Below are 27,487 nucleotides of genomic sequence, written 5' to 3'. Positions count from 1 at the left end.
CAACGTTAGCCACAAGATTATTCAAGGAAAAAAGCAAGTACACATTTTTTAAAGCCAAATTGCATGTGTTCCTAGAGGTCTGTGGTATATATGCACAGTCCCATCGTGGTCGCATTCTTTGAGGCCAGCTACTTCTGGGGCAAAAGCGGGTGGAGATGTGGATGAAACAGTAGTCCCAGACATCTGCTGTAATCTTCCCGAGACTGGGGAGGTCACACCTAGACAGGCAGAGACAAGTTCCTTTATCCTGGCTGGTCTCTGGGTGCACGTGCAAGAAGGGCCTTGTGCTTGGCATGCAGGTGGGGTTCAGCCACTGCAGGAACCCGGGGTGCACGGAAATAGGAGCTTTCGACCACCCAGCACGTTTGATGCTCACCTAAACCTCTGAGAGCAGGGCAGTGACGACGACCCCGTCCGACAGGGGATAAAACTAAGGTCTGGAAGAGGACCGGCCCAAGGCCCAGAGCTAGTAGTGGACAAAACAACGTGCTTTCCCAAAGTGCACTTCATGTGGTCCAAGTGCGCACAGAGAAGTAAAATAGCACCCTGAGACCCGAGACGGAACATTTGGTGGACCCTCGCTGAGGAGAGAGCCACGTGGCAGAAATCTACCCGCAGCGTGTGAAAACGCATTCAGCAGCAGGGAAGTTCAGCATTTTCTTGAAATTTTACGTCCACATGTAAGTTCCAATTCCTAGGATTAGCCCATGGAACATCTGCCAAACAGCTGGGTTCAAGGAGGTCAGATGAAGCCTGACTGTTTACATACGAAGTTGCCAGAGCACGTTTGCAGTAGGAGTTGAAAACCGCGTTAGCATCCCAAGCTAATGTTTTAAAGTACAGTATGGATCAAAACGTTCACGGGAGTGTACATTTACGTTTTCCATCATTTTTTTCCGTGCTCTTCATCAAAGAAGCCCGTATTAAAATGAATTATCAGACTGACACTACGACGGTGCAACGAAGCTCGATTCTCTGCCAGGAAAGAAAATGAACTCTTCTTTAACGGTAAATACAGCCCGGCAGGTCCCCCCGGCCCGCTGAGCTCAGACGAGGTGGGAGGAGGACAGGAGGGTGCAGGCAGAGACGCCTCCCTCACTGGAGACGAACGTGTGGTTGGAGAGCGAGGTTGCTTCCCCCGGGTCGGGCAGACTTCCCACCTCTGTCGGGGCTCAGGGACCCAAGCCTCCACCTCCCGCCTGTGGGTCTGACCTAGGACCACTGGACAGAGACACTGTCCCGCAAGCAGGTGGACAGCCCAGCCGAGCAGGGTGCTGTGGTTCTGCCCACTCCTCCCCAGACTTTTACTCAGGTCTTTGCTTCTCCCTGGAGTGGGCGGGGCAGGGAGAGCCCAGCGTGTCCCCCAGGGGTGCCCCCAAGGAATGGGAAAAGCGTCTCCCCCAACCAATGAACTTGCTGGAATAAAGACCAGGGAACCAAGGCCCTGAGGCTGCAGAGCCAGCATCCTGCGGGATAACAGAGCTTCCCCTTGCCCTAAAGACCAGGCACAGGAAAGGGGGCACGGCACAGCTCCTGGGGCTCCCGGCTGGGACCCAAGCTGGGCCGTAGAGGCGAGACCAGATCACAGGGGAGGGGAGCTGCTCAGATTCTCATTCCCCGCCCGCCCGCCAGCTTCTCTGTAGGCAGGGCCCGGGGGCCTGCGTTTCCGTCTGTTCCCCACTCTCTCCAGCGAGCCAGCCTCTGGGGCTTGGAAGATTGAGCAGGAATAGGGTTACAATTCCAGCTAATATTCCTAACACCTCGGGATGCGCCCCGCTCCTTGACTTCTGCAAAGAGCCTGATGGTTCTAAATTAAATATAGCTGGGCGTCTTTGGTGGCGGGCCCACACTAGGAGAGGTTACAGGGTGAGTTGGGTCCGGCCGGGAGCTCGACTGGCCTGGGGACACAGCGTCTCTGCATCACACGCACTGAATTCATTGAAGAAGCGGGAGGACAGGCTGAGAGCAAGTCGCAGGGAGGGATTGAGTCGGGGGTCAGGAGTGAGGGAGAGAGGACGGGGTGAGGGGAGCCTGCATCAGAGGAAGCGCCGGCCTCAGGGGGACCGTGACATTCCCAAACCCACGGTGCGGCGCGGACAGCTGCAGAGGGGACCACCCCCCCGCCGTGCTCGTCCCTGGTCGTCCCTCAACCCCGAGACTGAGCTGCGGGCCTGGGGGCCCTCCCCGTCTGCAGCTCCTTGAGCTGCCGGGACCACAGTAGATTCATCCAGACCCTGAGGCGGGTGCCAGGCTTCACCGCCGGCGGATCTGTTCTTGGAATCGTTTTGCTCCTAACGGCGCCAAGTGTGACCAAGAGAGGACGGAGGTAACTTATGAGTTCGGGGCAGGGCGGGCAAAGGCCGGCCTAGGCGGGAACGTGGGGACAGAGAGCAGGGCCCTGGGCCGACACTGTGAAGGAGCCGCTCCACTCTGTCGTGGCATGTGACCCCCGATGGAGCCAGGGCCCAGGACGCCCCGGGGGGCGGCCTTCCATCCCAGCAGCAGCCCTGAGAGCGGCGCCTTCAGGGCTGCTGAGTGTGATTCGCTGCGCAAAGACTCCGAAGCCACCCTTCAGGGATTCGCCCGTGATCAGGGGCAGCTGGCGGCCCACCGATCTTTTGGGTCCACCAGCTTCTTGACAAATGGCCACCATCCCGTGAGAGTCAGGGACTGCTCGCTGGCACAAGCCCGGGCCAGCCGTGACGTGTACGGGAGACAGACGGCCACGTACGACAAGTGGGAGGGGGCCAGACCCAGCGCCCCCCTGGGGGCCCCTCTGCCCAGGTTCCAGTGAGTGACGTTGTCACCAGCAGAGCCGCCGTGGCGCGTCTGGTTCTGAGACACGGGCTTTGAACAGCCTCCTCGTGTTACAAGGCTGGGTACCTAGACCGTTGTTGTTCTGGCTCCTGAAAGAATGCTCGGGCCAGGGGACCGCAAGCCAGGCACCTCGGGGTCAACAGCCTGCCCCCGCCTGCACATTGGAAATGCTTCTGCTTGGACCGGATGGCGAAGGGGTCCGTCCCTTGGTCTTTGGAAAGGCTTGTAGCTTGTACTCTCCAAAGGAGCCGTGTCCGCGGCATGAGGGCTTTCTTGGAGTGAGCAAACAGCGCACGCACGTGGTGGCCACTTGCAAGGTGCAGGTGATGGATTTCGAGGCGCACAGGCGGCGCTGGCGACCCCCCTCACGCAGGCAGAGCCGTCTCTTATCCACTGCCCCTCCTCTTCGTAAGCCACGTCCTGCCCCGCCGCCCGAAGCGGCAGGACCTGAGGAAAGGGGTCACGAGAGCAGAGTCCTGCATCGGTGGAGGGCAGATCGGAGGAAGCACCAAGGTTGCCCGAACATCGTGTTCACGGTGTCATTTTCATCTTCATCTTTTAGACTATTGTAAGCGCGATTCAGCTAGTGAAGTTCTCCTGCATCAGCAAGAGCTTGGGTGTGGCGAAAGTAGAGTGTGCCTCTCCCAGCTAGAGAATAAAATTATTCCGTTGTATCCTGAATTTTTCAGGTGGAGAAGAGGAGGCACTGCTCAGGGAGGGATTACCCTGTATCCTCAGCGGGTAGAGGTAGATGGGGGGACTGGCTCCCAGGCTGCACGGGAGATGGTGCAAAGAGGTAGCTGGAGGTTTGCTAGAGGAGATAAAAGCCCGCATTCGCATTTTAGTTTGGTCACAATAGAAGCCTGGTTGGAGAGCTCCGAGAAGGGCGGGGTGGCCCTGGGCAGGAGGTGTGGGTGACCCCCGGGTGCAGGTGAGGTCTCCGAGGCTCACGGAAGAGTCCCCTGGCTGGAGCAGAAACAGAAGGACATTGCTGAGCAGGATGGAGGGCTGTCACCCTCAGCAGAGATTCTGATGGTGCATCTGAACAAAGATATTTATTTGCAGAATGCTCTCGGCGGTAGGCAGATTGTCTCCGGCTATTTATAAATGCAAGTGGGTTGCTGCTGTGTGTGCGCCTGTAATCCCGAGTGTACAGGCATGAGCGGAGGCGTGTCTGGGGAACAATAGCACGGGTAAAACGAGGACAATGTGAGCATTTAAAACAGTTTCCGTTGTGAAATCACTTTAGACATAAAAAACCTGCAAATGCCTACAAAGAGCTTCCTGTGCTCCCTTTACACGGCATTCCCCGGCTGTGAACATCTTAAACAACTCTAATACAATCACGAAAACATTACCATCAATGTGATACTACCAAATAACCTACAGACCTGATTCAAATTTTGCCAATTATCTTACTAAATGTATTTATTTTTTTTACCGCTCCAGGATCCATCCATCCAGGATTCCACACTGCATTTACCTCTCATGTCCCTTTAGCCTCCTCCAATCTGGGAAGTTCCCTAGTCTATCTTTGTCCTTCACGACCTTGAAGAGAACTGGCTAGTTCTTGCATAGAATCTCTTTCAATTTGAGGCTGTCTGAAATTTCCCCAGGACTAGATCCAGGTTACGCATTTTGGTCAAGAACGTTAAGGATGTGATGCAGACATATCTCATTACCAGGGATGTTTACTTCATCACTTGTTTAAGGTGGCGAATACCAGGTTTCTCCATAATGAAATTAATACTTTTTGCGTTTGTAAATCATTAGTATCTTGTGGCGAGATACTTTCAGACTGTGAAAACATCCTATTTCTCATCCTATTTTCACCTATTTAGCATCCTTTGCTTCTCACCTGCAAAAATTATCACTGCAGGGGCTTCCCTGGTGGCGCAGTGGTTGAGAGTCCGCCTGCCGATGCAGGGGACACGGGTTCGTGCCCCGGTCCGGGAAGATCCCACGTGCCGCGGAGCAACTAAGCCCGTGAGCCATGGCCGCTGGGCCTGCGCGTCCGGAGCCTGTGCTCCGCAACGGGAGAGGCCACAGCAGTGAAAGGCCCGCATACCGCAAAAAAAAAAAAAAAAAAAAAAAAAAAATTATCACTGCAGTATTTGCCAGAAGGTGATTTTCTATTTCCATCTCTCCTTCTACATTTATTGCTGAGAATTCTACTGGAAGGAAGAACTGTTTTTTTCTCCTCCCTTTATTTACTTGTTTATTCCATTATGTGTTCACATCAGTGTGAACTTACTGATAGTTGATACTGATAGTGGGTAACAAACCACTAATATTTAGTCTCTCAGACTCTCAGATTTGGTTCTTGGGGGCTTGGCGTGCTGCCATCCTTTCTGAGTACTTTCTAGCTTTCTGGCAACACAAGAAACTCCAGGTCCCTCCCTCACTTTCCCTGGCCCAGCCCGGGGACCAGCCATGTCTCCCAAGAACCCTGGTCTCTTGTATTGGAGAATGGTAGTTAGAAGTCAAGATCTGGGGCTGGGAGTGTTCACTGCTCCTGGCGTGTCATTGTTTCCAGGCCCTTCCAACGGACAGAGCCAGGAAGATTTGTGTGCGTACAGATCCACCTATTCTACATCTTTCTGTTCAGATGAGCCCGCTGACCCCTCGCCTGTACCACTGGGCAATTCTGAGCTTCCTCCTCTCCTTTGAACTGTGAGAAACCTGGCTCTCAGACGTCTCAAGAGCTGACCGACCCCCTTACTCAGTCCTAGAATCACAGGAAATAGTTGCTGACTTCCTAGCGTATACCCACCCCCGTGAAAAACAAATTTGCTATCAGACAAGAGCTGTGTACAGACTTGTTCTCAGCTTTCCAGTATACCATCGTGTACTGCTTCCCAAAGTTCCTTGCCGGTTCCCCTCTTCCCATCCCCTTCCATGGGGTTCTCTTATTTACCTATAACATTCCACCTGAGGTTTGTATTCCATTTTGGGTCCCTCTCCATCATGGGCGATCTCACTTATTTATTCTGGAGTGTGTGAAACACGACCCTGGTTCTAACAGAAAGCGTGGTACACTGGGAAGTCTCACTCCACCGCCCCCCACTGCTTTCCACCTGTCCCCTCCTGCCTCCTCTAGTTCACCAGCCTCACTACTTCCTGGCCTGTCCTTCCTGTACTGTCTTGGACACAAAGGAGCAGGTACATGCAAATGCTCCTTTTTGGGTACAAGATTATTCTGTTTACTGTTTTATATTATATGTTTTCTTTTTGAATTGAAATATAGTTGACACACAATATTATGTTAGTTTCAAGTGTACTACATAGTGATTTGACATTTGGATACATTATGAAACGATCATCAGGATAAGTCTATTAACCATCTGTCCCTAAACAGTTATTACAGTATTAGTGACCATATTCCTCATGCTGTATATTACAGCCCTGTGGCTTATTTATTTTATAACGAGAGGTTTGTACCTCTTAATCCCCTATTTTGCCATCCTCCACACCCCTCTCCTATGGCAACCCCCCCTTTGTCCTCTGTATCTATGAGTCTATTTTCATTTTGTTATGTTTGTTTGTTTTATTTTTTAGATTCGACATATAAATGAGATCATAAAGTACTTGTCTTTCTCAGTCTGACTTATTTCACTTAGCATAATACTGTCATAGTGTATATCTTCTTATCCAGTGTTTTTTAAGCCACTTGATTGAGCTATGATCATGTATGTTTTCTCATAACCTCTCCTTTCTTACGTGAAAGGTAGCACACTGTCGATATTTTGTACTTTCCTTCTTTTAACCTAACAATATATACTGTAAAGCACTCTCCATGTTAGTTTGTAGAAAGCGTCCTCATTATTTTTGTTACAGTTGCGTAATTCTCCACTGTGTGGACCTGATATAGTTTATTCAACCACCCCACTCTGCACGGGCTTTCAGCTTACTTCCAACGTTTTGCAAACAGTGCCGAGATGGAGAACTTAAGTGTGTGTGTTTTCATTTTGTTGGAGTGGTATCTTCAGGATAGATAGCTACAGTGGATCGCTGGTTGGAGTGGTATCTTCAGGATAGATAGCTACAGTGGATCGCTGAGTCAAAAGATGAGTGTAGTGCGTGTGTGGTTGTGTCTGAACCACCAAACAGCCCACAGGAGCCTGTGCCGGTTTGTGTCCCCACCGGCAACACATGCGAGAACCTGTTTCCCCACAGCCTGGGCTGCCGAGTAAATCATCAGACATTTCCATCTCTGCCAACCTGACAGGTGAGAAATGGTACTTCAGAGTTGTTTAAATTCCCATTTCTCTAAGTGTAAATGAGTTGGAACATCTCATGTTCATGGGTCATTTTTATATATTTTTGTGAATTATCCGTTGACATCTTTTTCTCATTCTTCTATACCTTCATTTTTAAGAATTCTTTATACATGAGGGATATCAGTCTCTGTCTGTGATGTACGTCGCAAATATTTTCTCCCAGTTGGTCAATTGTCTTTTGATGTTGCCTGAAAGTTTATAAACACAGGCTTGTGGGGGGGGGGGGCGTTATGGTTTGAACTGGTTCTTTCGGCATGTTCTGGTCAAGCCGGGAAACATAGCTTTAGAGGCCTGGCGTTGACACTGCTGAGACACTTGGTAGAAACAAATGCAAAACTACTTTGAAGAAACAGCCTCAACCAAGCTACACGATTTCCTCAGCCAAAAGCACTGCCAGAGATGAGCTTATAATTCACATACAAAACATGTAAAGAGGCAGTACACCACGGGGCAGAATAAAACTAGCAGGTTTAGACAGGAAACTCAGATAATGGAACAATTTCACAGTGTAGAATAACCATGCTTCAGAACTTTTTCTTACTTGTAGGTTACAGAAAGCTACCAAGAACATTGTTCCCATCCTAACAATGTGCTGTTTGTGATAACAAGGTGATGTTTTCCTGGTTCCCTATATGTTGGGTATCAAATCCTAGACATTGTAAATATTATGTTGTTTTGATTTAATCCTCTGGAGAACCATTGATGTTTTTATTTTAGCCATCATTCCACCTGATTAGGTTCACATGGTATATTTTGTCTTGCCGTGCGTGGGTGGTGGTTCAGTCTGTCACTTTTTAATTTTTTTGGCCGCATAGCACGCGGGATCTTAGTTCCCCGACCAGGGATTGAACCTGTGCTCCCTGCAGTGGAAGCTCGGAGTCTTAACCATTGGACCACCAGGGAAGTCCCACAAATCTTTCACTTCTCAAAGTGTTTGCTCTGCTGGTTTGAGTGTCTTGTGTATATACAAGTTCCAGGGTGAGGCTGGGACTTGCCGGGTTCCGTATATAGAATTAGGAAATCCACTTTTCCTGCGTTCTCCCCTCCGGAATTCCCTCAGGCACTCTCTGCTCCCAGGGACTCCTAGCCTGTTTCCTGTGTCCAGGAAGATGGATTTCTATCTGAGTTTTGGTTCTCACGACACAGCATCTCACCACCACTGAGGCTGAGCCTTGGGGCAAAGCCCGGAGAGAAATAAACACAGACGTGAAATTCATCCCCTCGCGGGTAATGTTTCCACACCTGCTCTCTTCTCCGAAGCCTCAGGTCGGTCCTATGTGAACTCTGCAGAGGTTTCGGTTGTGATGGTTGGGAGAGATGACACAGACCTTACATAGGACGTAGAGCACCAAGAGGACACCTAATTCCCACTTGGGTTTTTTTCCTTTTGTTTTGTGGTACGCGGGCCTCTCACTGCTGTGGCCTCTCCCGTCGCGGAGCACAGGCTCCGGACGCGCAGGCGCAGCGGCCACGGCTCACGGGCCCAGCCGCTCCGCGGCACGTGGGATCCTCCCGGACCGGGGCACGAACCCGCGTCCCCTGCATCGGCAGGCAGACTCTCAACCGCTGCGCCACCGGGGAAGCCCATCCACTTGGGCTTTTTGAAAGTTTCATGAAATGCAGACCTTCCACCCGTGAGAAAGTGCTAATAACATGAAGCCTGAGCTACAGAGTGTGACCCCCCCCCTGGGGACCTTTTACCTGCAGCTACTGCTTGACCACCTCCGACTTCCTCCCGCGGCCCGAGACATGGGGCCTCTGGAGACAGTGCCGAGACCAAGAGCCTGCGTGGAGCACCAGATGGCCTGCAGAGAGGGAAAACGCAGGTGTGGAATTGCACCACAGCCCTGTGTCAAACCTTGACCATTGTGCTTACTTTTTCCTACAGAAGAGGACCAAGAAATACTTTATCGGATGAAAAGCCTAGCAGCTCTGTTAAAAATCACTGAAAGTCTTCAGAAAGCTTTAGGTAAAGGGAACTGGGGGCCGCCCGGAGATCGGTAAGTGTGGAGGACGGGTCCTCGTGCTGGGATTCTCTTCCCCGGTGAGAGGGCACGTAAGGCGCCCACTCGAGGGCCCCGCGCGCCTGGGAGCAGCGCTGGAGGGGCAGCGGGCGCCGTCCCGGGGGCAGCGGCGCGGGCGCCCAGCGTCTCCGGGCCCAGCGCGTGCGCGTCGCAGGAGCCCCGGGCCGCGGGCGGGCGTGCCCTCCCTTCCCGCCGAACCGAGCGCGGCCGGGCCTCTTTCCCAGGAGGAAGCGGGACGCGGGGCCCCGGGACACAGCCCCGTGCGGCGGTGTCCGCGTCTCCGGCCCCGGGAGGCCCGCGCCGCCTGCCGGAGGCGCCACCCCGCCTGGGCCCCCGCTTCCCCGCGAGGCCTCTCCAGCCGCGACCCCTCCCCGCCGAAGTGGGTCCCCGCATTCCCCAGCGCCTCCTGCCCCGGGCCCGCGCTGGCACCGAGCCTTCCTCCGAGCCTCCTCCCTAGGCTGGCCTCCTGTCCCCCTGGCCTCTCCGAGGCGGACTTGGCAGCCGCGTGAAGCAGGCCCCTCCCCAGCGCAGTGTCCCCCGCGTTGGGCCTCGCCCCACGGGCGCCGCGCCCCCCTCACGCCAGGCACTGACCACCTGCAGCCCGACCCGGGGCCCCGCTCACGTCCTAGGGCCTCTGGGAGGCTCCGGGGGCCTCGCCGGCCAGCCTGACGGAGCCTCTGGGTCCTGACGCTTCCTATCGGCTGCTTCTCCAGGCCCCATCATCCTCAGACGGCAGGGCCTGCGTCCTGTCCTTGGTTCAACGCCCTGAGGACGGGGTTCCAGGCTCGCCACCGGGACCTCCCAGGGGTTCAAGGTGTCACCAGGCCCAGGCCCAGCCGCTCCAAAGTGGGGCCTCGCCGCCCTGGGCTCTGGGGCCAGAGCTGGTCCGGGGCTCCTCCCCGACCTTGGCCGAGGCCTCTTCTTCCCCCAGAGCTGCCGGCTGTCTCCCCTCCTCGCTCGCTGAACCTCTCCCCTCAGCCCTCGCCCCCCACTTTCCTCCGTGCAAACACGCCCGGGTGCCTGGGGCTCTGCCCTGCGTCTTGAACATCCTCTGAGCCCACCGGGGGGACGCACAGCACCTTCAACTCAGAGCCCCGGCCGGCCTCCACCCCCCACTGGACGCCCGCCTCTCCCGTGTCTTTCCAGCCCCCTGGCTCCTCTGGGGAAACCGAAAAGGACTCACTGAGGTGCCGTTCTGACTCCCAGCTGGTGGCGCTGGATGACAGTTGAGAGTGCAGGATTTAGAGCATCCCAGGCTGGGTTCAAATCCCCATCGGGCACCTAGCGAGTTGTGTGACCTTGGGGTGACCTTGGGCAAGTGACAGCGCGTCCTAAGGCTCAGCATCTTCATCCTCAAAGTGAGGTATTCAGAGCACCCGTCTCATTGGGGTGCAGGGGATTGAACGAGGTGATGTTTGCTGAGTGCTGAACCCGCGGTCTGCACACACACCCGCCCATCCGGACCTGCGGGAGGGCCGCACCTCAAGCGACCCCAGGAAGGCGTTTGTTCTGAGTCAAGGACCACAAAAGAGGGGATCCAGCGCTGCCCCTGGTCCCGCACTGCCCAGCCTCGCTGGGGCTCACAGGGGCGAGTGAACGGTGGGAGGGTCTGCAGCGCAGGCTCATAGGGACACCTAGAATTTCTCCCCAAAATCTCCTCTTTCCAAACAGGAAGTTCTCTCCAGCAAAGAAGAAAGAAGTATAAAAGTTTGTTCAAGGGAGGCAAAAACCACAAGGGGATGCAGAACCTAGCCTGAGAAACCAGGGCTGCTCACTCACCCCCACACACCCACACACCCCCCACCCCCACCCCCGCCTCCAGGCAGAAAAACACAATAGAATTACTAACCATTCTGTGTAAAGGAGAATCGTTTTATTCAAGGAGTGCCAAATAAAATGAACCTATTTAAGTATTAAGTTAGAGGCAGTGTGGTTTTTTTCCTTAAACAAAAAAAAGAAATGAAAATCTAATCGAGCCTGAAAAATGTGTCCAAAGCTTCTATTGTCTACCAGGGTGAGCTCTGAGCAAAACATAACCTCAGAGGCCGTGCAGTCGTCAGTGTCCTCCAGAGAAACAGAACCAACAGGATGTGCATATAAATATAGAAAGAGTGATTGTGCAATAACTGTGAAGAATTGTATCACGTGATTATGGAGGCTGACCAGTCCCGGGAGCTGCAGTGGGCCAGCTGGACCCAAGAGAACAGGTGGTGTGGTTCCAGTCTGAGTCTGAAGCCTGACAGTCTGGAGACCCAGGAAGAGCTAATGTTTCAGTTCAAGTCCAAAGGCAGGAAAAGGCTGATGTCCCAGTTGGAAGGCCATTTGGCAAGAGGAATGCCCTCTTACTCGGGGAAGGGTCAGACTTTTGTTCTGTTCGGGCCTTCAACTGCTCAGATCAGGCCCACCTACATCGGGGAGGGCAATCTGCTTTACTCAGTCCACTGATTTAAATGTGAATCTCGGGCTTCCCTGGCGGCACAGTGGTTGAGAGTCCACCTGACTATGCAGAGGACACAGGTTTGTGCCCCAGTCCGGGAAGATCCCACATGCCGCGGAGTGGCTGGGCCCGTGAGCCGTGGCCGCTGAGCCTGCGCGTCCGGAGCCTGTGCTCCGCAACGGGAGAGGCCACAGCGGTGAGAGGCCCGCGTATCACCAAAAAAAACCAAAAACAAAAACAAAAAAATAAATAAGTGTGAATCTCATCCAGAAACAACCTCATAGAAACACCCAGAATAATGTTTGACCAAGTATCTGGGCACCCTGTGTACAGTCCAGCTGACACATAAAAGTAACCATCACATCTGTCCCTTCCATGTCCCCCTCCTGCTGCAGCATCGTGCAAGGTGCACAAGCACGTGTGCCAAGTATGCAGACACACAGAGTAGGTTCATTGCTTTGTGAAGGCTCAGAAAGCACACACTGGGTTTCTGTTGTGAGGAGCTGAATCAGCTTTCCAGGGAGCCACGTGGTTTGACCCTCACAGAGGGGGGCTGACATCCTACCTCCCCGTGGCCTCGTGGCCACTGTCTGACCCCGAGGGTGCTTAAGTATTTTGCATCTGATCCCTGAGTGAAACCAAGATCTCTACAGAGAAGAAAGCTTTCCAATCCCCAGGAATGACCCAATTTCCAGTAATGTTCACTGCACTGGGATTCTGGTTTATCAGAATGACATTGGCTACGGCACAGAGAGACGGACATGCTCTGGCAGCTGGCCCCGACTTTGCAGCATCAGTGTTTTAGCTGCAGAGGATTTGGCCCACCAGCGTTTTCTGGGAGAAGATGAAAAATTTCGTTCAACAGCTGTCAGCGTGTCTTCCACGGCTTCTTATCCAAACTAGTTCTGGTGGTGGATGAGCTCAGCACATTGAGGTGAGCAGGCTGGAAAGTGATATTTGCGTTAAAATGTGAGATTGCCCCCCATTTCTCCAGAGAAGTGGGTCTGGAGAAGGTCATGAATCCTGCCTTAGAAACAACCAAGGAGAGAGAACTTCTGTTCTGAGGTGCAGACTTGGCAATGGATTGATGTTTGGTCTTTTTTTTTTTTTTTTTTTTTTTTTTGCGGTACGCAGGCCTCTCACTGCTGCAGCCTCTCCCGTTGCAGAGCACAGGCTCCAGACGCGCAGGCTCAGCAGTTGTGGCTCACGGGCCCAGCCGCTCTGCGGCACGTGGGATCCTCCCGGACCGGGGCACGAACCCGCGTCCCCTGCATCGGCAGGCGGACTCTCAGCCACTGCGCCACCAGGGAAGTCCCGCTCCTTTTTTTTTTTTTTTTGCGGTACGCGGGCCTCTCACTGCTGTGGCCTCTCCCGTTGCGGAGCACAGGCTCCGGACGCGCAGGCTCAGCGGCCACGGCTCACGGGCTTAGTTGCTCCGCGGCATGTGGGATCTTCCCGGACCGGGGCACGAACCCGCGTCCCCCGCATCGGCAGGTGGTCTCTCAACCACTGCGCCACTGGGGCCCTGATGTTTGTTCTAAAACCCAGCGTATAAAGGCAGCTGGAGCTTGGATCAAACTAACCCATGTTATTTGTAATTGCCAGCTCTGCACTCTTCTCAGGACAGACAAACCCTTCTCCCCTCGTTCCCCGAAGTCACCAAGATGACTGTAAAATAGAGGACTGGGGGATTGGAATCAGAGAATGAGTCCTTTCATCCAACCCCGAGACCCCAGACGAGGAAGCCGAGGCACAGAGAGGCCCCAAGATTCGCGAGTCACCAAGGAACTCGGTGTCTAAGAGGGAAGCAAACAGCTCTGATTTCCAGCCTCTCCTATTTCTACGGCATCATTCTGCAGCCCCCATCAATAAATGGATGTTGCCGAGTCGTTACTTCTGGGTTTTCTTCCTACTTGACTCGAGTATTAGTTTGCTCGGGCTGCCGTAACAATGTACCACTGATGGGGTGTCTTAAACCGCAGAAATTTATTGTCTCCCAGCCTGCGGTCTGCAAGTCCAAGATCAAGGGCAGCATTGGTTCCTCCCGAGGCCTCTCTCCTTGGCGTGCAGACATCCGTCTTCTCCCTGTGTCCTCACAAGGTGTTTCCTCTGTGTGTGTCCAAATCTCTTCTTAGAGGACACCAGTCAGAATGGATTAGGGCCCACCCTAATGGCCTCATTTTTAACTTACTCATCCTTTTAAGAGCCCATCTTCGGATATAGCCACATTCTGAGTTCCTGGGTGTTAGGGCTTCAACATGTGGATTTCGAGGGGACACAGTTCCGCCCAGAATGCCTCGCCAACATTTTTAGAGTGTTTTGTGATTTGTGAATTGTTTCCGTGCGCACAATGCCATTGAACCCTCACCACAGTGCGTGGAGGGAGGTGTCACCTCCACTCAGAGACGTTAAGTGACTTTCTCATGGTCACACCATCACCTGGCCTGTGGTGGGCCCAATACCCTAGCAGGTCTTCTAATCCAGAGGCCAGGGTCTTCTCACTAAATGTTCTAAAATCGTGACCATTGCTCTTTGCCAATCAGGATGTACAGATGTAATCAATTTACGCAGCACTGCTGCCCCCAAGTAAGACGACATATTACAAGTCCTTTTCACGACCTTCTGCAGGTTAACGAGATGCCTGACTTTGACCTTGCCCTGGTCCACCTCTGAACCTTATAGCTCCTTTAAGTACAGCAGTTTCCAAATCCTGAAAGTGTAATGATTTAATATTTTGACCACGCAAAAATGTCCCCAATCTAAGTGACAGCCTCCAAAACAGCCGAGTCAGTGCATTGGGTCCCCGGCAGAGAGCTGAGCTCCTGCTCTCTGGATATCTGCTGTCCAACAATGTAAATGTGCTTAACACTATGGAGATGTACACTTAAAAACGGTTAAGATGGTAAATTCAATGTTATGGTTTTTCTAACCACAATAAAAAAAAAAAGAGTACCTTAAAATGTATATCTATAGCTACATCATGAAGAAAATAAGAGAACCCACAGAATAGGAGAAATTTGTTGTAATCATATATCTGATAAGGGACTTGTACCTAGAATATAAAAAGATCTATTGGAGGGGAGGGATAAATTGGAAGATTGGGCTTAACATGTACACACTACTGTATTTAAAATAGATAACCAACAAGGACCTACTGCAGAGCACAAGGAACTCTGCTCAGTATTCTGTAATAGCCTAAATGGGAAAGGAATTTGAAAAAGAATAGATACTTGTATATGTAGAACTGAATCACTTTGCTGTCCACCTGAAACTAACACAATTTTGTTAACTGAACTCCAATATAAAATAAAAAATTTAAAAATAAATAAATAAAAAGATCTATTGCAGCTCAATAATAGAGAGACAAATAACCCAGTAAAAATGGGCAAAGGCTCTGAACAGACAGTTTTCTAAGGAAGAAAATGGGCCTCCGGTCAAGACGGGTGCTCGGCCAAAGCAACCGGTGGTTTTCCCTCAGTAGAAAAATATCCTCAACTAGTTCCGCTGATTTATTGCTGGATGATGTATTAGCTTCCAACCTGCCAGAGCTGACCAACAGACACGAAATACAGGGTACATATATGTAGTTTAAATTTTTCCACTAGCCACACTAAAATAAACAGGTGAAACCAGCTTGAATAATCTATTTTATTTAACCCAGTGTATCCAAAATAGTATAACTTTAATATGTACCCAATATTAAAAGTTATTAGTGAGATATTCTATATTCTTTTACTAGGTTTTTACAGTTCAGGGTGCACTTTGCATTTGCAGCACATCTCAGTTGTAGAATTCGATTGTCACGGGGAATATCTGATCTGCGTTTAGATTTCAGGATAGTTGTAGTCGAAAGAGACGCTACCCGTAACCAAGCTGTTTCCAGGTTGTTTAAAAATACTCAGCGTTTTCCCAATAACTGAATCAAGTTTAAGATTTCAAATTTAAATAAATTAAAATTGAATACAAGTTAACATTCCAAGTCTGTGCCATATGGATTTTAAATTCAAGGAAAAGGTATTGGCCGGTCTTAAGGCAGTGCTGTTGTTAGATTTACATCTTGAAAAGATCCTCTGGCTGCCGGGCAGGAAAGGCGGAGAGGCCGTCACGCTGGTTTAAGTGAGAGAGTGTGGCTTGGGTGGTAGGAGGGGAAGAGGAAGGAAGGGGGTCCCCCGGAGGCAGCGCCGCCAGGACCCGCGTGAGGGTGTGTGTGGGAGTGGAGGGTGTTGACCCCGGTGCTGGACGTGAGCCACTGCAGAGAACCCAGTGGGGGTGAGCGAGGGTAGCAGGTGTGGGGCGACCCGAGCATCTCATCTGGGGCATCCGTGGAGACGCCTAGCAGAGACCCAAATGCAGACGGGAACTGAATTTATAAGACAGGGCTGAGGGATGTGAACTTAGGGGTCATCAGCACATAAACAGTATAGGAAGGCACGGGATGGGACGACATTGCCTAGGAAGGAAGTATGGAGAGGAACACAAGGTCTAGGACCCAGGCCTGGGGTTGTTGAATATCTGGAGGTGGAACAGAAGAGCTGGAGAGTCACGGAAGCCAGGAGATCAGGGCGATTGGAAAAGGCACTGAGGGCCAACCCGCTGAGCGTCCAAGGAGGCAGGATTAGGACGGAGGATTGATCACAGGGTTGGCCAACAGGAGGGTGTGTACTGAGCCCGACCAGGGCTATTCCAGGGGCTCCTGGGGGCTGACACCCCGCTGGAATGGGCCGAGGAGGGAACGTGAAGCAATAACTATGCCAATTCCTTGAAGTTAGGTTATGAAAGGAAACAGAGGGACGTGCGGTGGCTGAAAAGGTGCGCGTGGGAAAGAGAGCTGCCGCCCCAACGCAGAGCGTCACGCCCGCCTTACTGAGCCAACTCACGTGTTGATGGCGCCGGTCCATGCAGCAGGGCAGCAGCAGCAACCCCTGACCACTTGCTCACTGGATCTGTACACTTCCTTCCAGTGAGCTGCCTTTTCACGTCCTTTGCCTGCTCTCTTTTGTTGTTCACCTTTTCTTGTTTATTGGTAGACTCTTTATGCTGAATACGAATGCTTTGCTTGTGGAAAGACTTGCAAACTATTTCCTTCGGGTCTGCCACTTATCTTTCACTTTGTTTCTGGTGCCTTCTGTCGAAATGAAGTTAACAATTATAATATAGTCAGAGCTGTCCTTTTCTTTTTATGGGTTGCTTCCTGAGTTGTTAAGACATCCTTCACTATTCTAACGCCGTAAAGATGGTCTGCTGTTTCCTTCTGAGTCATTTTCACTTTTGCTTTCACATTTCTGTCTAATCCACAGGAACTAGATTTTTGAGTGTGGTAGGAGCTCTTTGATGCACCCTCTCTTCTCGCCCCTCATCCACTGAGGCAGGCAGGGAGTGGAGCGGGGCCAGTCACGTCAAGGACAGTGACAACAGTCGTTGGTCTCCAGCTATTCTCAGGAGGGCAGCAAGCCCTTGCTGGCGTCCCCAAACCTTCGGCAAGTGCTGCTCTCGGCGACAGCCTGCTCTCTGCTGTGCTCTGAGGAACTAAGAAGAAGGGTCCACCCTACGTTTGGGATGAAGGGGCAAGGGAAGGGCAGTGTCTCTCAGCCACAGGTCAGTGTGCTGTCACACCAGCAGCCCTAGGACAGCAGTGCCCGGGAGCCAGGCGAGCTCCGAGGGGACGCTCGGGGCAGCTGGCGCACGTTCTGACAAGACCCCTGGGGTCCTGGACACCGTGATGTAGTCTCTTCAAGAGAAACAAAACATCGAGCGGTAGGTAATACCTCATACCGGGAAGCCTTGGTAACTGAAGTGTTTATAAATTGCTGGCGGTGGGGAAAATAATAAAGGTACTTTGGAGGACAGTTAGTAACCTAGAGCTTCTCAATCTGAAAACGCTTTCACATCCACAACCTCCACTGACCCTGGCAAAGACCCTCTTGCCAAGCTAGGGTAACGTTGATCTTCTTTGATGAATGAGGAGATTAAGCCAACAGGCTGAGAAATGCTCCCCCAGCAAGGAGACCCGTTAATATACTCCCTTCGCGCGTCCTCGCCCACAGACACAGAGAAAGGGCGCAGGGCTAGAGTACCAGCCACGGTGCCCTGGGCCACCGCTGCTTGGGCCTCCCTCCCCCGCCACCCCGTGCTCCCAGGAACAGGCTGCAGGGCTCCAGGGAAGCAGGATGAAAGAGGCACCCACGCGTTGGTCTTCCAGGTAGAGACCACCTTGGGACCAAGTGACCAGAGCTTTTTGCTCCCACCTGGCCTCCTGGGCAAGAGTACTTTTAATTTGACAACCTAACTCCTGTTATTTCCTCAGGGGACTAGGATTATACTCTCCTCGGTAACAGAGATTCCTGTCTGGTTACGTGCTCTTGTTTCTGGAACATTCTTACAGAATAAATTCAACTGTGGGGGTGTCAGGATGGGCGAGGAAGACGTGACAAACATCCATTGCACCAGGTGCCTGGGTCTGGTCCAGCGAGCAGCTGTCAGCAGCTTCCGCCCAAAGACTGTGGTTCCGCCTGGAAGGCCGGCCTCAGGGGGGCCACGCAGGGGCCCCCAACCCCGCCCACAGGGACAGCCGGGCACGGTTAATACTAGCCATGACTCGCTGGGGCTTTTCTCTCCAGTGATAACACCAGGAAATTAAGGCATCAGCTAAAACATTTTAACAGACTGTGTGGCTGCCAAGTTAAAGGTCGAGGGGTCAGGGGGCACGTGCGGTCACCCTCAGTGGCTCAGGAGGAGCCCAACGCGGCTGCCCCCATCTCTGGGCGGCGGCCGGCCAGCCCGCTGTTTCCTTTCCCTTCTGCGAACCTTCACCCTCCGTCCCCGTGGTTCTGCTTTCACAGTCTGCTTCTGGAGGGAGCGCAGACCTTCTGTTTCTCTTTCATTTTAAGAACGTTTGTGCTCATCACTTTTCTAACAAGATATAAGTGAGACAGGACAAGTAGTAAGATTCCAGAACCTTAAAGTTGGTTATAGCCAAGATCCCTGGTCCAGGGCGTGTCTCTTTTCTGAAAAGCAGTGGCCAATGGATCTGAGTGTAGCCTGCATTTCACATCATCACGCAGCAAATTTGTACTGAGGGTTTAACGGGGCCCCCTGTCCACAGCGTGAGGATAAGAGAAAGCAACTGTGAACCAGGAGGACGGGCCTCCCCAGAACCCACAGAGCCGGGCCCCTGATCACGGACTTCCAGAGCTGTGAGAAACGTTTCGGTTGTTTGAGGCATCTGGTCTGCAGTACTTCTGACGGTAGCCCAAGTGGACCCAGACTCTTACATCCAATTTGAAGCAGACTTGCCTTCTTCACAGATGGATCCGGCGGCGTGGTGGGAGATGGAGGGGCGGGGAGAAGGGGCAGCGAGAGAACAGAAGAGTGGGGCTGTGGTCCCGCTTTTAGGCCAGGCCGAGGGCACCGTCGGAGTGGACCCTCCCCCCGCCCCAGCGAGCTGCACTCCCACCACCTGCTTCTCCCTCTGCACCCAGCCCCGCCCTCACCCAACACGGCAAAGCCCTCGCTGGCTGGCACTTCCAGGAATTACGAAGCTCCAGGCGTGGCAGACAGCGCAGGCCTGCCTTGCTCTCCACTCTTCTCCCATGACACACTGCTCACCGTGACCGGTACCTAGGGTGACAGCAGCGCTCAGAAGAGTCCCGCCGCCACCTACCAAGCGTGTGGACCCCCCTCTGCATTTCTCACGGGAGCTTCCTTCCGGGCAGTGCTGCCCATGTGAGCAAGTCCTCACCACACAATCCTTTTTTGGAAAACACAATGCCAATCATAAAGGCAGGCTTGAGTTGGGCTTTGTTTCTGATATATATATTGAGTTTTGAATCTTTCTCTTTTCCATCATGTATTTGAATCATATCTTCAAATACTCAAGTTTGCTTATGTTAAAGAAAAAATTATTTCAAGCTGTTAAAGAAGACATTAATCGAAGACACTTGTTAAAGCATGGAAAGGCAGGCTTGATCCAAGAGGGGGCCTTCATATGGGTGTAGGGAGCCCTGCAACGGGACTGGTGAGATCTTGTTTTTTTCTTGCAGTCGAGGAAAGGGCTCAGACTGAACTCTGAATACTACATGGGCAAGCGGGAACTCAGAGCCAAGGAGCAGGCTGGGTGTCGGTGGATGCAGAGTTACTAAGAGGAGCCATCAGGGTCAACTGAACATCTGGGGTTCTGGCTAAACCGACCTAAGAGGACTCTTGCTGAAGGCAAGCCAGGGGGTGGTGGGAGGGTGAAGAATCCAATTAGATTTGGAGGGTTATCGAGATGGGGGCCAGGGGATTCTAGCCAAACCCACTTGGCAGGATTCTTGCTAGAATTGGACAAGGCTGAGATGAACACTCAAGTCCAAAAGTTGCGGCCTCGCTGAAATTCAGGGGATCCTGAGTAGAGGAGAGAACCTTTGTCATTGATTTCTGGTTGCTTTAGCAAATAAAAAACAAAGGATGTGGGTCATGAAGGCACTCTTTTTCCCTAGAGCTCTTTACAAACAACGGTCCTAAAGAAAATCTGTAATTAGTAATAATTATAAGAGTTGGGCAAAACCTGGGACCAAGCAATTGGACTGTTGACTTTAGCAATACTCCCTAGACGACCTTTTATCATTCTCATGCCCACAATTACTATGCAGCATATTTTAGGGGTCCATCATCCTACTAATCTATTTCTAGACAGCTACTTCAATATGTATATGGTCCGAGTAGCCCCAAGAAACTGGAAAGTCATCTTAGCTGAGGAAGGACAAACTCTAAGCACCCTATCACTGTAACCTGCTTTGCTTTCTGAGGCCTTAGGACTCTTTATGCAAAATAAACATCAAGGTTAAAAAAAGTCTAACTGGGCTTCCCTGGTGGCTCAGCGGTTAAGAATCTGCCTGCCAATGCAGGGACATGGGTTTGGGCCCTGGTCTGGGAGGATCCCACATGCCGCGGAGCAACTGGGCCCGTGAGCCACAACTACTGAGCCTGCGCGTCTGGAGTCTGTGCTCCGCAACAAGAGAGGCCATGACAGTGAGAGGCCCGTCCACCGTGATGAAGAGTGGACCCTGCTCACTGCAACTAGAGAAAGCCCTCGCACAGAAACGAAGACCCAACACAGCCAAAAATTAAAAAAAAAAAAAAAAGTCTAACTGTGGGTTGGAAACTGGCCTGGATATTATTCTAAGCTCTGCCACAGGCAGGCAGCTTGTCCCTGAGCAAGTTCCTTGGCCTACCTCTGCCCCGGCGTCATCATTCGCAAAAGGTAGGGTAAGGAAGATTACTCCCCTCTCATTATTAAGGATGACAAGGTGTGCTCACGTCCTTCTGCAAAATGGGCTGCCTCTTTCCTAGGAAGGGTGGAAGTCATCACCCAGGTATATATCTTTTTTTAATTTTTAAATTTTATTTATTTATTTATTATTTGAAAAAAAAATTTTTTGGCTGCTTGGGTCTTCGTTGCTGTGCACGGGCTTTCTCTATAGTTTTGGCGAGCGGGGGCTACTCTTCGTTGCAGTGTGCGGGCTTCTCATTGCGGTGCCTTCTCCTTGCCAAGCGTGGGCTCTAGGTGCGTGGGCTTCAGTAGTTGCAGCACGAGGGCTCAATAGTTGCGGCGCATGGGCTCTAGGGTGCGCAGGCTTCAGTAATTGTGGTGCACGGGCTTAGTTGCTCTGCGGCATGTGGGATCTTCCCTGACCAGGGCTCGGGCCCGTGTCCCCCGCATTGGCAGGAGGATTCTTAACCACTGTGCCACCAGGGAAGTCCCAGGTATACATCTTAAAGAGATAATTAGATTAAAAGCATCATGGTGTTTGCAAAGAAAAATAATTGAATTCTGGAGTGGACCAATCTCGAAATGGGTTTATAGCATACTTCTACCTTTTTGGCCCAAACAAAAAAGTATTGCTCGAATTACTGAAATTTCCTTTCTTGCCTCATCTGATGGGAGACAGATTTTAAGTCACACTTCCCATCCATGAGTACTTGCTCACTAAGGTGAGATACCCGCTATGTTTTCTCCTTTGCTGTGTCTGGAGCATTTCCCAGTGTTTCATCCACTATTGTATTCAACCCACATTTGTTGTGTGATGAGTAGATGACCGTGTTGCATATTTATACCGTAAATTAACAATTTCCCTTTGCTAGGCGTTAGGTTTCTAATTTCTTGTCTTATTAACTAATGCTGCAATGTGCTACCGTACGCATCAATATCTTCCCAGACATCTGGTTACCTACTTAAAGACGAATTACAGTGACTTAGAATTTTGTAGAAGAAAAAAGGAAAGCAATATACACAAGGACAACGAATATATACAAGTGAAACAGACCATAAGGTTAGAAAAGTACTGTAAGGAAATAGCCATAAACGTTAATAGTGGTTAACCCTTGACAGTGAAATTATTGATGATTTTGCCATATTACTCATAATCAGAAAAGAATATCTTTAAAAAACAATCTGTGATTCTCGATCATTGAAAGAGAATTTAGTATTTCCTTGCCTGCTGCCATGTTTCTCAGTGTTTTTGCCATGGGTTCTCGAAAACGTGCAGCCCACCTCGCCAGACAAGCAGGACAGAAAGCTGCGGCCAGCTGGCCGCACTTCGGGAACTGCCCTCAGGTCCCCGCAGACGCCCGCCTGATTAATTGAGCGAATTAGAGGGGCGCCGCCAAAACCTCAGAGGGCCGGGCCCAAACCCCAAACCTGCGCCTCCCGGAGCTTTTTATCAGGGGGGTCGGGACACTGTCGGGCCTTGGGTCTTGACAGGAGGCGCGGAGCAGAGCCCACGCCGCCTGCAGGGTCCAGGGAGCGGCCTGGCACAGTCCCCTGCCCCGCCCCCTGCTCATGGCCCCTCCCCTCGCCCCTCCCCGCCGCTCCAGGAGTAGGCCCCGCCCCACGGCCCCCGGCCTTCGCCCCCGACGGTCCAGGCCCCGCCTCCTGGCCCGGCGTCTCCCGGCGTCAGCCCCAGTCCTGGCGCCGCAGGCCCCGCCCCGCCCCGCCCCTGTGCGCGCTCTGTTCGGCAGCCGGCGGGACGCGGCGGCGGTGCTGCCCTCGCTCCTTTGTGCTCGGACGGCGGCGGCGGTCTCTCGGGTCCTCACTGGCGCGTCTTCTCTGTTCGCCAGCCCGCGCTCTCCGGTGACGGACCATGTCGGCGGCGGGAGCGGGCGCGGGCGTGGAGGCGGGCTTCTCCAGCGAGGAGCTGCTGTCGCTCCGCTTCCCGCTGCACCGCGCCTGCCGCGACGGGGACCTGGCCACGCTCTGCTCGCTGCTGCAGCACACGCCGCGCGCCCACCTGGCCGCCGAGGACTCCTTCTACGGCTGGACTCCCGTGCACTGGGCCGCGCACTTCGGCAAGGTGGGCGCGGGCGCTTTAAGGCGCCATCTTCCGCGGTTTTGCCGTGGGGGGTCGGAGAAGGCGGGGGCCAAGGCGTGAGGGGCGCGGGGCGTGTCGGGAATGCGGGGCGCCAGCTGGGTCGGCCGGCAAGGCGCCCCGAGGGGCCGGGGCGCATGTGCAGCGGCGCGGAAGGTCTGGGCCCCGAGGGGCGCGCGGGGAGTGCCGGGAGCGCGGGCGGAAGCGGGCCGGGCGGCGGCGGCGGCGGCGGCGCCCGCGCCCGGAGGGGCCCGGGGCGCATGTGCGGCGGCGCCAGCTTCGAACGCGGGCGGCTTCCCGGAGGCGCCGCCCGGGCTGGTGAGGGCTCCTCGCCGCCGGCGGTGCTGACTGAGGGCCGGGCCTCCCGCGGCGGCCGGCTCGGGTCGAGGTGCGGAGACGCGATTCGCGGGGCGGCGCGCGAGAGTCCGGAGCCTCTCTGAGGAAAACCTCTGTGAGGAAGGCCGCGGGGCCTCCTGATGCCCCTCCGACGGGTACGCCCGGGCGGGAGGCCGCCGCGGCCCGAAGGTCGCGTTAGAGGGTTTCCGTGGTCAGCCCGTCGGCGCCCCCCGACGGCTGGGTCGGGGGAAGGTGACGCTCGGACCGAGTTGCTGGGGGCTTCCGTGTGGGATGTCGTCCGTGCGCTGGGGACTCGCCCCGCCCGGCTTAGGCAAACCTGTGGTGTTTGGAGTGTCACGAGATCGGAAGGGCAGCGTGCTGCTCTGAATTCTGAAGAGCTGCGGCAGCGTTTTCCCCATCCGTGCGGTAACGGGGGTTTTTCGCTGGGACAGGTGGCCGCAGAGGGAGGTGCACGGTGCTGTTGTCCAGAGTGGCTTTCGTGACGGAGACGTGGAGACCCCCGTTCGGGGTCTTTTGAAGACGTCTTCGGCCTGACAGGGTGGGGTTGGGTTGAAGTCGGGAAACGCTTTTGCGGAGACACAGGCAGGATGATGCTGAAATGGTTGCGTTGTGGTTATCTTTTTGCACCCGACGCAGCCGCTTCGCTTTGCTCGAGGTGCTGCGTTCACAATACGGGGAGAACCTCGGGGACGCGGGGGCTGAGCGCGCCCGCAAAGTGAAGCCAGGGTTACGTTAGCGGAGGGAGTGAGAGGGAGTCGTGGCGGCAGGGCTGAGAGGCCGGCGGGCCGGGACTGGGCGACAACCCGCGGCGCGGCGCCCCTCGGGTACCCGGCGCCGCGGGCGAGCGCCCTTGGGAAAGCGCCCTCCTCCCCGTCCTTCGCCCTCCACCCTGGACCGCGGGCTTCCCCGGGCTGAGGGGTGATCTCCCCGCCGAGGGCGCCTTGTGCACTTTTACAGTAAAGGCTGTAGGTAACGCTCAAAGCGTTGCTTCCCAGCATCGCCCGTGCCTTTGTGTTTTGGGGACAGGCGCCCTTGTAAGAGGCAGAGGCACAGCTTTCTGGGAGACGGCTCCCCTCGGGATTCCCATCCTCCCGACCCTGGTGGAGAAGGACGCCCAGTAGGACCATCCGGTACGTCCTGTGAAATGCGTCGGCCTCGTGACACGTGGTTACTTAGACTGTCTCCCGGTCCGAGGCTGCGTCGGGCATCTCTGGGGAGTAACAGTAGCCGAGAGCGGGTAGAGCGGTCGGTTTCACGCCTGTGTATTTTACGGTAAGAATTCACGGAGTCTCTGCTTCCCTAGAACGCGGGCGGTAGGTGAACCAGAAGTAGGAGACCAGAAGCTGCAACCAGAGGCGTTTACTTGAAGGTTTTCAGTTGTCTTTAATCACAGTGACCGTAGAGTCTTGGATACAGAAGGGGCCGCAGAAAGTCTCGTTCAGTCTGTGCGAAAAGGCTGTTCGGGCCGCACTCCTGACCGAAGGCTCCCGGTCCTGTCCCCCTGCACCCTCTGCCCACAGCTTCCCTCCGTCTGTGGGCCTGGACGCGTCCGCTGTGCCCAGCCCGTGCCTCCCAGCCCTCAGGCCGCGCTCCTAGGGACGAGCCAGCTCGGCACAAGGGTCCTAACCTTTTCACGAGGCTTGTTCGCTCCCAGAGGACTGAACGTCGTTCAGGAGCTCTGATTACGCCTTGCCTTTACAGGCCGTCGCCTTGAAGGGTATCTTTCCAAAATTCCAAAGCAGGTTTTCCACGTCCAGCCCACAGGTAACAAATTTTAAGTCCAGGGAGCTCTCAGTTGATGTTAAGATTAAACGCTTCTGGCGTACCAAACGATTTTCATCCTTGTTTCATTTTTGTTGGACTTGAGACCTGCTCAGCTTATCACTAGTATTGGCCATCATTTTTCGCTCAGTACATTGATAAAGGCGATAGATAAAAATATGCTGAAGTGGTATCTCTTTACCGGCCATCACCCTCAGATTCAGACTCCTGGAAGACAGGTCATGTTTAAAAATCAGTGTGCCACCAACTGGGAGCGTTCATCTCACAAACACGTTGCTGGCAGTGATCTGCCCTTCACAGGGAAAGGCTTAACTTGCTGGAAGAGGATAAGAGGCGAAGGATGAGACCCGAGTGTAGCTCTTCTTCCCCTGAGGTCTGTTCTCAGGAGGGGAATTGTTGGCAGTGAGTGGTTTTTCGCTAGCTGCATTGTGCTTCGGAGGGAAACGGGACCCCGGGACCCGAGGACACGCTGGGCGGAGCAGTGTAAACCTTTGAGGACAGCAGGCCTTCTCCCGCCATGCTTGGCGCACGGGAGGCACTTGCTAAATATTTGTTGAGTGTGCTGGTTCTTCTTCCAGAAGCTAGTATGGTACCGATGCCTGGCTGCAAAGTCTTGTCCTGCTTGACTCCTGTGGTTTTTTGTTTTAGTCACCTGCTAGGGGCAGAGCTCCACTGTGCTCTACTGCCTTTTTATCTTTGATGGGAGGGGGGGTTCTGTACAAACAGTATGAAAGGACAAGCGCTGCCCTCTCACTTGCTCCACACATCTTTTCCCTAAGGAGCCAATCTGGAGCTCGGCCTCAATCGAGCACTCAGCCAGTGCGGCCAGTGCAGGCTGCAGAAAATTGTCTTTGACCGTGAAGGGTTTACCGACCAATCACTTTAACATTTTTCTTCTTTCGAATAGCGCGTGCAAGTGGCCAAGCTTAGTTCTGACAAAAGTCTGTGAATATGCAGTCTAGTCTTTTCTGACTTTGGCTTTTTTAAACACTGAGGTATAGTTGATTTACAGTATTATATTGATTTGGGCTTTTTCAGTTTTAGAAAAACAAAATATTTTAACTTGTATAGTGTCAATTGTTTGGACTTTCTATTCCTGTGTACCAACTTTCTTTTACGAGGACGAGGGAAAATGTTCTTTTAAGTAAGCCTTTTAAAATTTGTATGATACTGGGAAGGAATGACTTAACTTTGTTTTCTTAAACAGAAAGAAAGTTGAACAAAAAATGCCGCTCATCTCCATTATAGAATTTAGATGATCTGTGTAACGTTTAATAGTATACTGACGTTTCTGCCTGTTTCGTCCCCCCTCCTGCTGTTCTCCAAGTTGGAGTGCTTAATACAGTTGGTGAGAGCTGGAGCCACACTGGATGTCTCCACCACCCGGTACGCGCAGACCCCAGCGCACATCGCCGCTTTTGGAGGACATCCTCAGTGCCTCGTCTGGTTGATCCACGCGGGAGCCAGCATTAACAAACCGGTAAGGGCGCGCCCACGGTCCACGCGGCCGGCTTTTGTTCTCTCCCTCCAGCTCTAATTACACGGTGCTGAGCTTTAAATTGAGGCATTAATTAGAGTCTGATATCTTTGCCTGTGGGCTAACTGGAACTTAACGTTTATGAAGTTATTTGTGGATAATTGGCCCGTCACATAGCAATGCCCTGTGTTCAGAGTGCTTCCGCCCGTTGTGCGACTCACTGTGACCCACAGTGAGTAGCCCAAGGTCACAGCTGGTCACTGAAGGAGCCTGGCCTTGAGCCCCGGTTTCCTGGCTCCTCTGCTCACAGCTGCCTTAGCTCCGTTTCCACAGGTAATTGTGAGAGCACATCTGTTCCAGCAAGAGAATGGCAATTAAGTCATCTGCAGTCATCTGTGTGGTTCAGGTAGCATTAGCAGGTTGACCAGCACGAGTTGTCGCTTCAGGGACGGGTTGGGGATGATGCAGAGAAGTAGCCAGGTGTCCTGTAGGACGTGACTCTGGGACACCAGATTGAGGAAGGGTGTCCTAGCAGTGGTTTAAAACAAGGGTCAGTGAGAAAGGGGAGGGAGTGAGGGATAAGGGGGCAGTTTGTTCTCTTGAAGAGACTGGGTGGGAAGGGCGCATGAGGAGAACCCTGGATTTTAGGCCTGTTTCTGTCACTAAGCTGCAAGCTGGATGTGGGACAGCTCTTTGGGTCACCTGCCACCCTCCACTCTTCCTTCTTTCACACTTGCCCCTCTATTGCTTTGTTGCTTTGGTCCGTGAATTCAGGAGTTAAAAGTGGGCGACTCTGTACCATTGTGGTGCTAGGCGTCGCCTGTCCCCACTAGTCTCCTTCCTGCTTGTGGATTCTCCCCCCCCCGCCCCCCCCCTTTTCTCCTGGTAGAAAGGGCACGCCCTCCTTCCTCATCTCTCTGGCCTTGGACAAGTGGTTTACTGGTTGTAACTTAATCTCCCTATGGATA

At 53.1% G+C, this 27,487-nt stretch overlaps 1 protein-coding gene across 2 annotated transcripts in view; it reads left to right on the top strand.

Annotated features, from left to right (window-relative positions):
• Positions 1-22,508: 22,508 nt before the first annotated feature.
• ANKRD10 (ankyrin repeat domain 10) overlaps positions 22,509-27,487 on the top strand; it is a 33,047-nt gene continuing 28,068 nt past the window's right edge. For both annotated transcript variants that reach the window (XM_059041929.2, XM_067016745.1), the window contains exons 1-2: positions 22,509-22,888; positions 26,370-26,522. In XM_059041929.2, coding sequence (XP_058897912.1) covers positions 22,679-22,888; positions 26,370-26,522 — 363 coding nt within the window. In that variant the 5' untranslated portion in view covers positions 22,509-22,678. The remainder of the gene's footprint in view (positions 22,889-26,369; positions 26,523-27,487) is intronic.

The sequence above is a fragment of the Kogia breviceps genome, chromosome 16, assembly GCF_026419965.1.
Source record: "Kogia breviceps isolate mKogBre1 chromosome 16, mKogBre1 haplotype 1, whole genome shotgun sequence".
Taxonomy (NCBI): Eukaryota; Metazoa; Chordata; class Mammalia; order Artiodactyla; family Physeteridae; genus Kogia; species Kogia breviceps.
Note: the sequence above shows the minus strand (reverse complement) of the source record. Positions and strands in the feature narration are given on the sequence as shown.